The 13,581-nt window shown below is 44.5% G+C and overlaps 2 protein-coding genes across 5 annotated transcripts in view; one reads left to right on the top strand and one right to left on the bottom strand.

The window, feature by feature from the left end:
- The window catches only part of LOC146634319 (protein NLRC3-like), a 580,191-nt gene extending 572,704 nt beyond the window's left edge, over positions 1 to 7,487 (bottom strand). For 2 of the 4 annotated variants that reach the window (XM_085376580.1, XM_085376595.1), the window contains exons 1-5: positions 7,188 to 7,487; positions 7,002 to 7,103; positions 4,687 to 4,765; positions 2,495 to 2,699; positions 546 to 2,343 (exon numbers count right to left, since the gene is read on the bottom strand). In XM_085376580.1, the coding sequence (XP_085232706.1) occupies positions 546 to 2,343; positions 2,495 to 2,699; positions 4,687 to 4,765; positions 7,002 to 7,103; positions 7,188 to 7,276 (2,273 nt within the window). In that variant the 5' untranslated portion in view covers positions 7,277 to 7,487. The remainder of the gene's footprint in view (positions 1 to 545; positions 2,344 to 2,494; positions 2,700 to 4,686; positions 4,766 to 7,001; positions 7,104 to 7,187) is intronic. The other 2 variants (XM_085376603.1, XM_085376637.1) reach the window with 2 other exon arrangements.
- LOC146634314 (NLR family CARD domain-containing protein 3-like) overlaps positions 1 to 13,581 on the top strand; it is a 494,998-nt gene that overhangs the window by 116,184 nt on the left and 365,233 nt on the right. The gene's annotated exons all lie outside the window — the stretch shown is intronic.

Genomic DNA, 13,581 nt, shown 5'->3' with positions numbered 1-13,581 from the left:
TGGAAGCCTTACAGTTAGATATGGTTACTGACAAGAAACACGACCTTAGAGGCAATTTCAGTAATGAAGACCGAGTTTCTCCCTCCATACAGGATGAAAACATGACAGCACAGCAGAGATTTATATTTAAAAAGGGAGGGTGTGCACTGAAAGTGAGATACAAACTTGAACTTAAATTATGAACATCAGAAAAAGATGTAGGTGAAGTCTGGCAGGTGAAGTTTGTGCTTTAGAATAAAACAACCAAACTCCTGGAGTTGGAGACAAGTGAACAAGCTGAGGATAATAAACCTGTCAGAGGGGCTGAAGCATCAGAGCTCATGTTCTTATAGGCTGGGTCTGGATTGTCCTTTGATAAGAGTTACAGAACAAAGTGTGTTTTAGAAATGCTGGAGTGAAACATTAAAACTACCATATATTTACTGAGTGACTGATGATCATTTAATTTACTATTTTAAAAAATGTTACAGTGCTCTTTGAACTCAGCATTTCTGATTTATTTCCCATGATTTTAACAATGAAGCGATGACAACATGTTTACTCACAGAGCTTTGTTGGAGGCTTTGACCACTGGCAGCAGCCTCAGAAGAGCCTCCTCTGAAGCAGAGTATTTCTTCAGGTCAAACACATCCAGATCTTCTTCTGATGACAGTAAGATGAAGACCAGAGCTGACCACAGAGCAGGAGACAGTTCATCTGTGGAGAGACTTCCTGATCTCAGGGACTGTTGGATCTCCTCCACTAGAGAACGATCATTCAGTTCATTCAGACAGTGGATCAGATTGATGCTTTTCTCTGCAGACAGATTCTTACTGAGCTTCTCCTTGATGTACTGGACTGTTTCCTGATTGGTCAGTGAGCTACTTCCTGTCTGTGTCATCAGGGCTCGTAGGAGAGTCTGATTGGTCTGCAGGGAAAGACCCAGGAGGAAGCGGAGGAACAAGTCCAGGTGTCCATTTGGACTCTGTAAGGCCTTGTTCACAGCACTCTGGTAGAAGTGTTTCTTTGCAGATTCTCCTGTTTCAGACTTCTGGGAGGTTGTTTGTTGTTGTTCCAGCAGATTGAGTCCAGAGTTGCTGAAGGTCAGATGGACATGAAGAGCAGCCAGAAACTCCTGAACACTCAGATGGATGAAGCAGAACACCTTGTTCTGGTACAGTCCTCTCTCCTCTTTAAAGATCTGTGTGAACACTCCTGAGTACACTGAGGCTGCTCTGATATCGATGCCACACTCTGTCAGGTCTGATTCATAGAAGATCAGGTTTCCTTTCTGCAGCTGATCAAAAGCCAGTTTTCCCAGAGACTCCATCATCTTCCTGCTCTCTGGACTCCAGTGTGGATCTGTCTCAGCTCCTCCATCATACTTGACCTTCTTCACTTTGGCCTGAACCACCAGGAAGTGGATGTACATCTCAGTCAGGGTGTTGGGCAGTTGTCCTCCCTCTCTGGTTTCCAGCACATCCTCCAGAACTGTAGCAGTGATCCAGCAGAAGACTGGGATGTGACACATGATGTGGAGGCTTCGTGATGTCTTGATGTGGGAGATGATCCTGCTGGCCTGCTCCTCATCTCTGAATCTCTTCCTGAAGTACTCCTCCTTCTGTGGGTCAGTGAACCCTCTGACCTCTGTCACCATGCCAACACAGTCAGGAGGGATCTGATTGGCTGCTGCAGGTCGTGTGGTTATCCAGAGGCGAGCAGAGGGAAGCAGTTTCCCCCTGATGAGGTTTATCAGCAGCACATCCACTGAGGTGGACTTTCTAGGGTCAGTTAGGATTGTAGTTTTGTGGAAGTCCAGAGGAAGTCGACACTCATCCAGACCATCAAAGATGAACACAACCTGGAAGTCTTCAAAGCTGCAGATTCCTGCTTCTTTGGTTTCAGTAAAGAAGTGATGAACAAGTCCCACCAAGCTGAACTTTTCCTCTTTCAGCACATTCAGCTCTCTGAAAGTGAATGGAAATATGAACTGGATGTCCTGGTTGGCTTTGTCTTCAGCCCAGTCCAGGCTGTATTTCTGTGTTAAGACTGTTTTCCCAATGCCAGCCACTCCCTTTGTCAGCACTGTTCTGATTGGTTCATCTCTTCCAGGTGAGGCTTTAAAGATGTCTTCTTGTCTGATGGTTGTTTCTGGTCTGTCTGGTTTCCTGGATGCTGTTTCAATCTGTCTGACCTCATGTTCATCATTGACCTCTGCAGTCCCTCCCTCTGTGATGTAGAGCTCTGTGTAGATCTGATTCAGGAGGGTTGGGTTTCCTGCTTTAGCGATGCCCTCAAACACACACTGGAACTTCTTCTTCAGGGTGGATTTAAGGTTACGATGACAAACAGCAGCTGGAAGTTCTGAATAATAATAATAAAAATACAACTTTAACAATCATATTTTACAAAATGCTGATGACAATTTCTGACCCACTGAGAAATGACTGAACACACTGGTGTCACAAGTGTCTCATTTATCCAGCAGCTTAAATCTTTAGATAAATCCTCTTACGTCTCTGCAGACGGTCAGCCAGCTCCTCCTGCTTCATTCTCCTCAGGAAGTCCACTGTGATCTTCACAAATGCCTCTCTGCTGCTGCTCCTCTGCTCATCATCCTCCCTCTGAAACTCCAAGCACTGGGGCTTATTTGGATTCAGAGCCTTCTGGATCTTCTTCAGCTCGTTCTTCACAAAAGTGATGATGTTGTCCTCCAGCAGCTGGAACAGAATACTTTATGAATGACCCACCACTCTGATCTTTAGTCTACACAACATCCACTTCTTTACCATCAAGGGGCATATCATCCACGAACTCTTTACCAATTATAGGTTTGACTTTATCTGATTAACTGAGACTTTGTCCACAACTCCATGATCCCAAAACGTTGATGCTGTTCATATGAATGCAGCGATTTCAGTGGGAGAAACATTTCACTGGTGTTCAGAGCTGAACTACCAACAGGTTGATGATCAAAGCCAGAAACTTGGAGATGTTTCAGGTGACTGAGTTGATCGTACAGACAACTGGTCTTAAAGGTTCACTCTGTTTACACATACAGATCAGTATTTAAGGTTTGACTCTCATCATCCACTGGGGCACAAACTGGGCGTCATCAGGACACTACAACACAGAACAAACACCATCCCCACAGACACAGCAGCCAGCGAAGCAGAAGAACTTCACATCAAGAAGGTCCTGAGTAAATGTGAACGCTGGTTTGAGGGCGGAGTCAAGGAGGCCATTTATGTGAAAAGGAAAGACCATCTCTGAATGGAGGAGGGGCCTAAGGGTACAACTGTCACCATCTTACATGCTGTGATTGCAGCCATTCCCCAGCTCTCTGTGAACTGGACTCATGACCATTGATCAACAACCATTGATCAATGGTCCTGACAATATGCGTACCAATGATCAATGAACTGACCTCCCAGCCCATTGTTCCTTCAGTGGGCTGGTTTCAGTCATACAAATGTCCTGTTTATAAGATTGAAACCTGCAGTCAGCTGAGACTGAAGAAGTCACCTGATGATGATGAAACGTTTCTCCCACTGAAAACATCCAGATGAACAGAATCAAGCTTTTTGGGATTTACGTACCTGGATGATTGAGCATCAAGACACAACTCTGTGACTTTTCTCCGATGAATCAATCCTCTCCTCCAGCTTTGTTTACATCTACCAGCCCTGTGGTGCTGCCCAGGGACAATAATCTATGTGAGAGGTGGAAAGTCATACAGGTGTCTGCTCCTGCCTTCAGTTATTTTATCTACTGTGTGTCAACTGGCTGAACCTACTGCAACTGTCTACTGTCTCCCTAAACTCAACAATGACTTAGTGATCTATCCATTCTCTGACCAAAGACATCCTGCTGCAGGAGGTTAACATAGCAGCCAATGATGATCCCACTCACTGTGAACAACACATTTGGACCTGATTTGCTGCTCTGGTTTACACGTGAACTTCCACTGCTGCTGTCACCAACTTGAGAGGCTCTACAGAAAAACTGGACTTGTCCATAAAAATCATAAACTACATTACAAGGACAGCATTGCTCAATCAACTCTAATTACTACTGACATGTTATCTCTTCTAACTAAGGTACAGACACTCAAACTTGCTGCTTTCAGTGAGAAGTCAAATGTCTGAATATGAGCTGGAAGCTGCTGAGAGTCCTCCTCCTTCCCGTGGGGTTTACTTTCTCTACTACTTTCAATATAAACACGCCCCTTTCATGCACCTGCAGAGGGCCACCAGCAGATGGAGCTGTCTTAAACAAATCCACTTGGATAGTTAGCTGTAGATGACTTTATCAGTATGATTGTAGGACTTTGAGTTATTCTTTAGATTTATTTAAACTCTTATATTGTGCACAAGTGTTGAGCGACCCATAATTTCTCTGTACTTTTCATAAGAGCAGCCAGACTTTCAGCTAGTTTTTCTTTTTTTAAGAGCTCAAAGATATTGAAGAAACACTTATTCAGCTTCATTCCCACTGATCTCGACTACAAACTGTTTCACTTTGGTTTCTGTTTAAAGCCTCGATGTTTAAAACGTTTCCCTGTGATCACATTTGCACCGTCTGATTTCAAAGTTTGTTTCTTTTGGTCATTTAGTCCACAGAGTCCTTGGTGTTCTGAAAGGGACCTATAAATAAATGCATTATTATTAATATTAATAATAAAGTAGTTGTTGTACATGTACAGACCATAAATATGGAGTCCAGCTGTGTTTGATGCTGCTGGGCAGACTGACCACTGGGAACCTCTGAGCTCTGCTGCTCCACTCTGTGGAGGAACCATGAAGGATTAGATCAACACAGGATAAAGATCCAGGAGTTTCTGCTCAAATAACTTCATCTGAATCAAGTCTGTCAAGTTTTAGACTCTCAGATTCTGAAGATATATTTTCTGTTTTCTATGAACTTTCTTTCATCAGTGATGGAAGTGATGATGCTGCAGAAGCTCAGAGGAAACTTTGAGAAAACTGTGATGAACCATCAACTAATGCTCTCAGGAGGCCAAAGGTCCCTGAATGTAACTGTGCAGTAGATTCATCGAGTGTTTGAAACCTGACCACTTCCATATGTTTTCATTCTAACACAAGAAGTCCTTTTCTCATTGCTTTGATTTGAGTTTTCATTTGAGTTTTCCGAGTCTCGTATTTGGAGTCGAGTCTAATCAATGATCTGACAGAAGAACATTAAAAAGGATTTACCAGTGCTGTCAAAATTAACATGTAGGGTTAGGGTTAGGGGTTCATCTGTTATCATGATTAACATGATAAAAACCTTTAACACGACACATCTGGAGAGCAGAACGACTCAAAATCCCTGAAATGTTTCTATCAACGCACTTCGGGCAGTTTGTCCGAGTAGAGTTACCTTTGCACACGTGCAGATGTGCAGCACATCTGTTAGTGACGGCAGCTGAACCAATCAGCTCAATATGGAAGATGATAAACACACACTGACCTCTCGATGGAAAGTTTGAGTATTAAAAAAATAACAAGACGGACCAGCCGACCAACATGAAGGATTCTGCACATCGTGACAGAAGGAATTTTCTTTTCACCGAAGCACTTCCAGCTTAAAATATCACAACAATGCAAAGCACTGATGACACAACTGCCAAGTGGACAAACTGCAGACCTGTTAGTGTTGTTAATAACATAGTTTTGGTTCCTCGTGTCAAAGACTTGAAGAAGAGTGACAGAGTGTTAGACTGCTGCAGGATCAGTGCCACCTCCACACACCTGTGAAGAAAATGATTGTTTGACAGATGGGCTCAGATTCAGGATCAGCTGAGGAGTTTGTGGCTGACAGAATCCTGCAGGTACAGAGCAGAGCCCATCATTAGCATGCAGGACTGTCCCTGGGGGGGTCGGCTCATTCAGGAGGTTAATCAATGTTTACATGTTCAATAAACATGTTAAGTGTGTAAATTTGCCCTTTTCTCTCGAGTCTGTTTGCTCATGAAATGAACTTTGATTCGTTTACATTAAAAATGATGTTTAATGGTGATTAATCCAAATGAATCCACAGTAACCCTGTGATGAGTCTGATTAAACATTTTCATTAACAGCAGTAATATAGATTATATATTATTATATATTAGTGCACACTTAGCTTTTAGTATATATGTTTGTTACAAAGTTGTATTTACAGCAGAGAAGCTGAGTTAAAGACTGAAAACTATTCAAAGTCTCTTTGAATTGAAGCGTTTAACATTCTTTGTGTTTATTCTGCATTGACTTCATTATATGGTGTAAACGTCTGTTACAGGCTTAAATATAAAGTTGGAAAAATGTAACTGCAGCTATTGATCAAGTAATTGTGATTAATCAGGATTAATGACAGAAGATTGTGTCATTAATTAGTCATGTTTTAATCTACTGACAGCACTAGTGTTCACTCTGGTGCCTCCAACTGTTTTACGCCCTTTCAACACCTTCATGGTCAAAAGTGTACACGCACAAAATCTACAATAAAATCCTCACGCAGCAATAGGACAGACACACAATCCATTTATCTCTGTGTCTCAAACACACACACGTGTATTCAAAGCCTCGATTTGTTCATATTTCATCTGTTGTGTTTTTATCTTCAGCGTTTTCAGTGTTGCTGCATTTACACCAAAAATGTTTCCATTGATGAATCAGATTGATTTGAATGTGTTTCATCCATACAAATCCCTCCCTGGTGGTCACATGACTCTATAACATAACAGGAGTCATGTGACAAGAGTTTCATGCTGTAAAATGTCACAATGGTTGAATGTGGTGGAGTAAAAATGTGAGATGTCAGCTACTTTTCTTCAATATGAAATGTTTGCAGGGCCTGACAGGAAGTGGACGGACGCTCTGATCACTTCCTGTTTGCTGAAGTGGGTTTTCAGTTGTTTAGAAACCAAAGGCTTGTTTTAAAAGACAGTTTAAATGGGACTGAGGGAACGACGTGTTTGTAGTTTATATCCAACAACATCGAGCAGTTAAATCAAAGAGCTCATGTTGCTAACAGCTCACCTCTCTGCAGCAGACACAGGCTGGGATTTAAAATAAATGAAGCGCTCTTCAGACCAGTCACTCCTTAAGGACACAGAGCTGGGTGGAGGTCCAGGCTGGTTCCTGTGAATAATGATGCAGCAGTGATGTGAGTGCTGAGCTGTGACATGGAGAAGAGTCATGGACAGTTAGAGATGGTCATCTCACCTCTGAGCTTTGGTCTGGCTCTCATGTTCCCCACACAGAGTGCTTTTAGAGGGAGGGACTCCCTCCTCTCTGTCCTCACACTGATCCATGCTGCTCAATTCAGCTCACACACACTTTCTACCTGCAGAGGAAACACAAATCATTCATGTGCACATCAGCTGAAATCCTCCTTTCATCATGTGTGCTGTCCAAATATCAGCTGCTTCTTTCCTGCTTCATCTCAGTGTCAGCTGGATGCAGTCAGACAGCAGTGTGAGGCAGAGGAAGCTGCCATCAGCTGCTCTGCTATCAGTCCACTAGATGGAGCCTGAAGCACACACGATGCATTCACTGACACACACACTGATTCACTGTGACTGGAAGCTTCAGTCAGTCCAACACGTGTGAACAACATTTTAAACCTTTCAGCTGATCCAGGATTCAAAGAGGATCAGCAGAGTTAAAGCTTCACACTAATTCTTGCTGCTGAGTTTGCAGAGAACTGCACACACACTGATTCACTGCTAATGAGAAGCTTCTTCCATCCAGTAATTCATCATCCATCAGCTCTGCTGCTGCTCTCAGTCCTGGACTCTGATCACAAACTAAAAGCAGCTTTTTAACTCGTGTCTGTAAGAACTCTTAGTGTTAGCTTAGTGTTAGCTTAGCTTTAGCTTAGTGTTAGCTTAGCGTTAGCTTAGCGTTAGCATGCTGTGTGCTAGCTCAGCGTCAGAGCTCTGCAGGTGTCTCGTGTGTAAATATTAATCACAGTGACAGTAAAGGAGGTAAAGGGCTGTGACGTCATCACGTACGCTGCGTCCTCTGTGGGCTCTGAGTGAACTCAAAGTACAAACTACAAGTACACAAACACGAACGTAGCTCAGAGTGGCGGACACACTCGGCCTCGTTGGTCCAGCTGTGAGTCCGTTACCGTGAACTATGGAGCGGCAGATTTGTGCTGAACTAAGCTGCACACAGCTGATGTTAGCCAGGAAACATTACACACTGACTTTAATGGAGAGACCGGAAATACAAACACACACAGTTTGTTGTGTGAAGAAATCAAACACGAGCTGAACAAACAGTAAAGTTCCTAAAGACAAACTGTTAAAGGAGGAAACAAAGCAAACTTACAGTTTCTTCACACCAACAACAAGCTCCACTCCACACCTGGACGCTAAACACGGACACACAGGTGAGCTGCTTCCTGGAAGGAGGCGGGGCTCCACCTGAAACTCAGCACAGGTGGGAGGGGCTCAGCTCTGTGTGTGCTGATGTGTTAACTTTAAAAATATGCCGTCTGACTGCTCAGACTGAGTCAGAGTAAAGTTCACATGCTGACGTGTGGAGACATGAAACCTTGTTGTAGCTGCAGGTGTGAACACACTGATCCCAGATCAGCTCTGCTGTATTTGTAACATGAACATTTCTGCTGCAAAGCTTCAAATGTTCAGCATGTTTCTCTGTTTCCAGTCTATAGATCCAGTCACACTTTCTACCTTCACCTGTGCAGTAAAGACTGAGAGCAGAGCTGAAAGCAAGCGTCCAATCAGTGAGCAGCATCAACACCTGAGCTTCATTCAGACTCTGTTATTGAAGATGTTGTTGGTACAAAGTTCATCTGCTGCTCACATGAATCCATGAAAGATTTATTTCACTGATGTTTCTTCAAAGCTCATTTCAACCTGTTGAAGTCATGAATGAAAGTGCAGACTGAGAGTGGATCACATGATGTTTGAGGTGTGTCATGTGACATGTTCAGTATTGTCACACATGTCTAGATTGTCCCTGATATCATAACTGCTCAAACACTGATGATTATATTTGAAGAATTATTCCTGATGGCAGCAAAGTTTGAATGGAGCTCTCTGTCTGTGCTGATTTGTCGCCCTCTGGAGGTCAAAGCACAAACTGCATGATGTCACTGTAACCACCACAGAGACAGGAAGTGTTTTTATGACTGAAACACTGAAATGATGCTAACGGCTGTCGTTAGGCTCACTGACAGCAGTGCTGATGTGTTCATGTCAAACACTGGCTCAGGTCAGACTCCTTCATCCTTCTCCAGCGTGAGGCCGCCCTCAGACCCACAGGAGCTCTGACCTTTGACCTCCTGACCCTAACCATTTTAGTCTTGTTGCATCTTTAAATGCAAATCCATCCAAACTGTAGCCGAGCAAAAGAAGCTGGAAGCTGTTCTATGAATGATGTTGTTGAAGGAGCTTGGAAAGAAAAGCGTCTGGACTTCTTTAAGTTGCTTGAAGAGGGACATGGACGTCTTAACGCCCACTCACATCCTGGGACATTTGATCACAGGAAATCACATGATAGCGTGGGGCTAGATCTCACAATGGGTTCACCCAAAACCTTGGCTGATTGTGACCCACACCCGTTTTCACGGAGGAGGAGTTTCACATCCTGAACATGTGACAGCCTGGTTTAAAGGGACCAAAAGTAACTGGACACCTGATTCAGTTCAGGTTTATTCATCCACTCCAAACCACAGCAGCAGTCACCTGCAGGGAACCAGCTGATCCATGTAACTGGGGACAGACCACAGCCCAGAGCACTGGTTCATGATGTGTTTGTGGACTGTAGGTTGTTTGGATAGAGATGAGATGTACTCAGCAGTCTGTCTCTAATGTTTAATGAAATGTTCTGAAGATGATAATAACTTGTGATTTTCTTTTGAATGACTCTTTAATCGTGTTGTAGGGCCTCTGACTCTCATGAAGATTTTCACATCAATGTGCTTTTCACAAAGATATTAACAATGAAAATGACGCGCAGCCCTGAACTACTCATGCGTTAACTCAGCGGTTCCCAACCCCCGGGTCACGGACCGGTCCGTGAGTTGTTTGGTACCGGGCCGTGAGAGTCGAGGCTCGGTGTGAAATTGATGGTTGATAGGTTTGTAGCATAAACCTGTTCGCTGGATCGTTCAATCCAGCTACACAGCAAAGCAAGACACGAGTAGTTCTTTATGTTTCTCGTGCACGGGAGAGAACTGGACCAATGCCGTTCCTTCGCTTGACCACAGTCGCTCTCGTCCGTTCCCTCGTAACACTGTTCTTTTATTGAGGTTACATGAATATACATAGGTTCATTAACATACACGTGAACAAAGGTACCAGTCTGTATGTTATGTAGGTGTGTGTGTGTGTGTGTGTGTGTGTGTGTGTGTGTGTGTGTGTGTGTGTGGAGTCAGAGTGTGACCCCATAAACGACTTCCCTAAACCTGCTGGTCTGGAAGTCCAGCAGTTCATCTAAACAAAAGGCACTTAGACTAAAACAGACATCCTACCACAAAACAATAAGAAGGTAGCACCTCTCCCATGATCCCAGGACGTGGGTGTGAATGCCAGAACACTCTGGAGTCACACAAAGTCTTTAAAGACTACTATCATTACACAATTGGTTCTACACCTCTGAGCATATATGGTTAGATATTCCCCAATAACAATGACAATGATAAAATATAAATCCAACAATGGTTTTCAGGGTTTTTATCGTTAACTTCGTTTCCCTGGGTCTTTTCCCGTGTTGTAGTCGTGTGTCTTATTTTGAAAGAAATGTTTACGCGTTACCATAGCGACCAGAGAGCATTAAGGGTGCAGACAGGTGCATCCAACCAACATTTTATTTTCCCTTATTTGATTTATGGACCTAACTGTATGAACTGGACTTTGGCTTTAATGCTGCTCCTCTTCATCATTGCTGTGTTGCATTTCCATCATTCTGCTGCTGGATTCACTGCAGGCTTTAACAAACACTCCTTTGGGTCCAGGCCCAGCCACGTGTTTGTAAGCTGCTGTGCTCCTCACAAATAAAGCCTGAAGCAGCTCAGACTGTTAGAAGCAGCACTGAGCCCTGTTACAGTTATAGTGTTAGAGCAACGGCTGCAGCCTACAGCATTTAAACTAGCTGACAGTAAACACATCAGTCCAGATGTTACCACATTACTTTGTGATGCTGAGAGTTAAAGGAGACTGGCTGATTAAAATCCCATTCCTTACATCACCGTCCTCTGCTCTGACTGCTTTCATTTAATCACAATCAGAATACTTTTTTGATCCCCAGGGGAAATTATTTAGGTTACAGTGCTGCAGCACAAACAGGAACAAAGACACAACACACTAAGTAAGAAATAGCACAATATACACAATATATACATGCATACATATGAGTCACTTATAAGTAACATGTGAGTGCTGGGGTCTATGACAGCAGGCAGGTCTGTATTTATGTCCAGGCTGACATGAACAGCTAGTAGTTCAGGGTTCAACACTCAGGAAAGTGTGTGACCTTCCACACTGACAGAAGATGCTAAACATGACTTTAAACTGTTGTTTGTTAAAGCCTCACAGATCTGAGAGCAGGGCTCAGTGGGTACATGAGCCTTTATACATGAAGGCTTTCTGTTTCCAGGAGAGGAAACATGTGATCCAGCTGTGTTTGGTCACATGGATCTGCTCTGCATGGATCACCTGACTAAAACATGTTGTTATTATTGTTCTTACAGTCTTAAATCGGTACATCAGGTGGGTCACATGACACCCGGGGGTGACAGCAACATCTTTCCTCTTTAGAAAGCTGCTCTCTGTCCCAGGAGCTGTTGTCACAGTAACAGCAGGAACAGGAAGTCACATGCTCTCTGCTCTGTGATTGGCTGCTTCTTATCTCAGCTTCCTGCAGAGGGTGGGGTCTGCTGATAACGCACACCAACAGAAGTGTGACTTTCACTTCCTGTTTATTGCTGTTGTTCTTAAAGCTCTCAGGCGATGCTGCAGCGCCCCCTGCTGACACAAACTCCTCCCTCTGTCTCAGAGGTCACAGGTCAGCCTGCTGCAGAGGGTCTGACTTCCTGTTACAGAGACGGGTCTCGGTGTCAACACTGGTTTCTGATTGGACGGTGTGGAAACCCAGCTTCCTCCAGCCGAGTGATGTGTGGATTCATCACTCTCTGTGGATCAGTGTAAGTCTGTGTGTGGGTCAGCTGCAGGACTTGTTTGACCTTTGACCCTGGCAGACAGAGCTGGTTACTGCTGTGTGACTCCTGCCGTCGCTCCACTTTAAATTTTACTTAAAATAAGTCCTGACATGGCCCCGCCCCCTCTGACCTGCTGCTCCTGGATGTGCTGAGGACACAGCGGAGGCTCAGAGGGGGCGGGGCTTTTCCCGTGGCGGTAACCAAACTGCATTAGGTCGCTGCACTGCCAGTGTTTAACCACACCTCTTCTGACTGACCTTTGACATGTTGATTTGATCCTTATTTAATGACGTCTTTTATCTAGTGATTTAATTCTGTGTATTTATATGTGATGGTGTTCCTGAGTTCAGCCTCAGCTGATATCCACAGACGCTCCTAATGGCTGGTTTTAAAAACACATTTTTCCATTCGCCTTTAGGTCAGGAGATGCACACGCCTACAGTACAGCCAGGGCTAATCTAAAGAAGGGCATCAAAAAAGCCAAACACCATTACAAAAAGAAGGTAGAAGAACACTTCTCCAACTCCAACCCCCGACGCATGTGGCAAGGACTCCAGACCATCACAGACTACAGGACCACCAAACCCTCCCCCGCATCCTCTGATGTCTCCTTCCTCAACGAGCTCAACAACTTTTATGCTCGTTTTGAGCGAGGGAACCCCACAACCACAACCAAAGCAGACATGACGCCAGACCACCAACCTCTGACTCTCTCCCCCACCGATGTAGGAGCGGTGCTGAGCAGGATCAATGTCCACAAGGCTGCAGGTCCTGATGGCATCCCCGGGCGTGTTCTCAGAGCGTGTTCTGGGGAGTTTGCAGGAGTGCTCACAGACATATTCAACCTGTCCTTGGCCCACGCTGTGGTACCGGCCTGCTTCAAATCCACCTCCATCGTCCCAATACCCAAAAACTCCAACCCATCTTGCCTCAATGACTACCGCCCAGTAGCACTCACCCCCATCATCACTAAGTGCTTAGAGCGGCTGGTCCTAGCACACTTCAAATCCTGTCTCCCCCCCACCCTGGACCCCCACCAATTCGCATACCGCTAGAACAGGAGCACAGAGGATGCAGTCTCCATCGCACTGCACTCTGTCCTCTCACACCTGGACAACAACAACACCTACGCCAGAATGCTGTTTATAGACTTCAGTTCAGCATTCAATACAATCCACCCCTCACAACTCATCAGGAAACTGACAGACCTGGGCATCAGTTCCCTAATCTGCAAATGGTTACTGGACTTCCTGACCAACCGCCCCCAACATGTCCGGCTGGATAACCGCTGCTCATCTACCATCACAATGAACACCGGTGTACCACAAGGCTGTGTGATGAGCCCTTTCCTCTACTCCCTCTTCACCCACGACTGCAGACCTGCTGATGGTTCCAACACCATCATTAAGTTTGCAGATGACACCA

The sequence above is a fragment of the Diplotaxodon limnothrissa genome, linkage group LG3 (genome assembly GCF_057381915.1).
Source record: "Diplotaxodon limnothrissa isolate DT_005_m linkage group LG3, D_limnothrissa_male_GT1.1, whole genome shotgun sequence".
In the NCBI taxonomy this organism is placed as follows: domain Eukaryota; kingdom Metazoa; phylum Chordata; class Actinopteri; order Cichliformes; family Cichlidae; genus Diplotaxodon; species Diplotaxodon limnothrissa.
The sequence above is the reverse complement of the archived record's forward strand: the minus strand, read 5'-3'. Positions and strand labels throughout refer to the sequence as shown.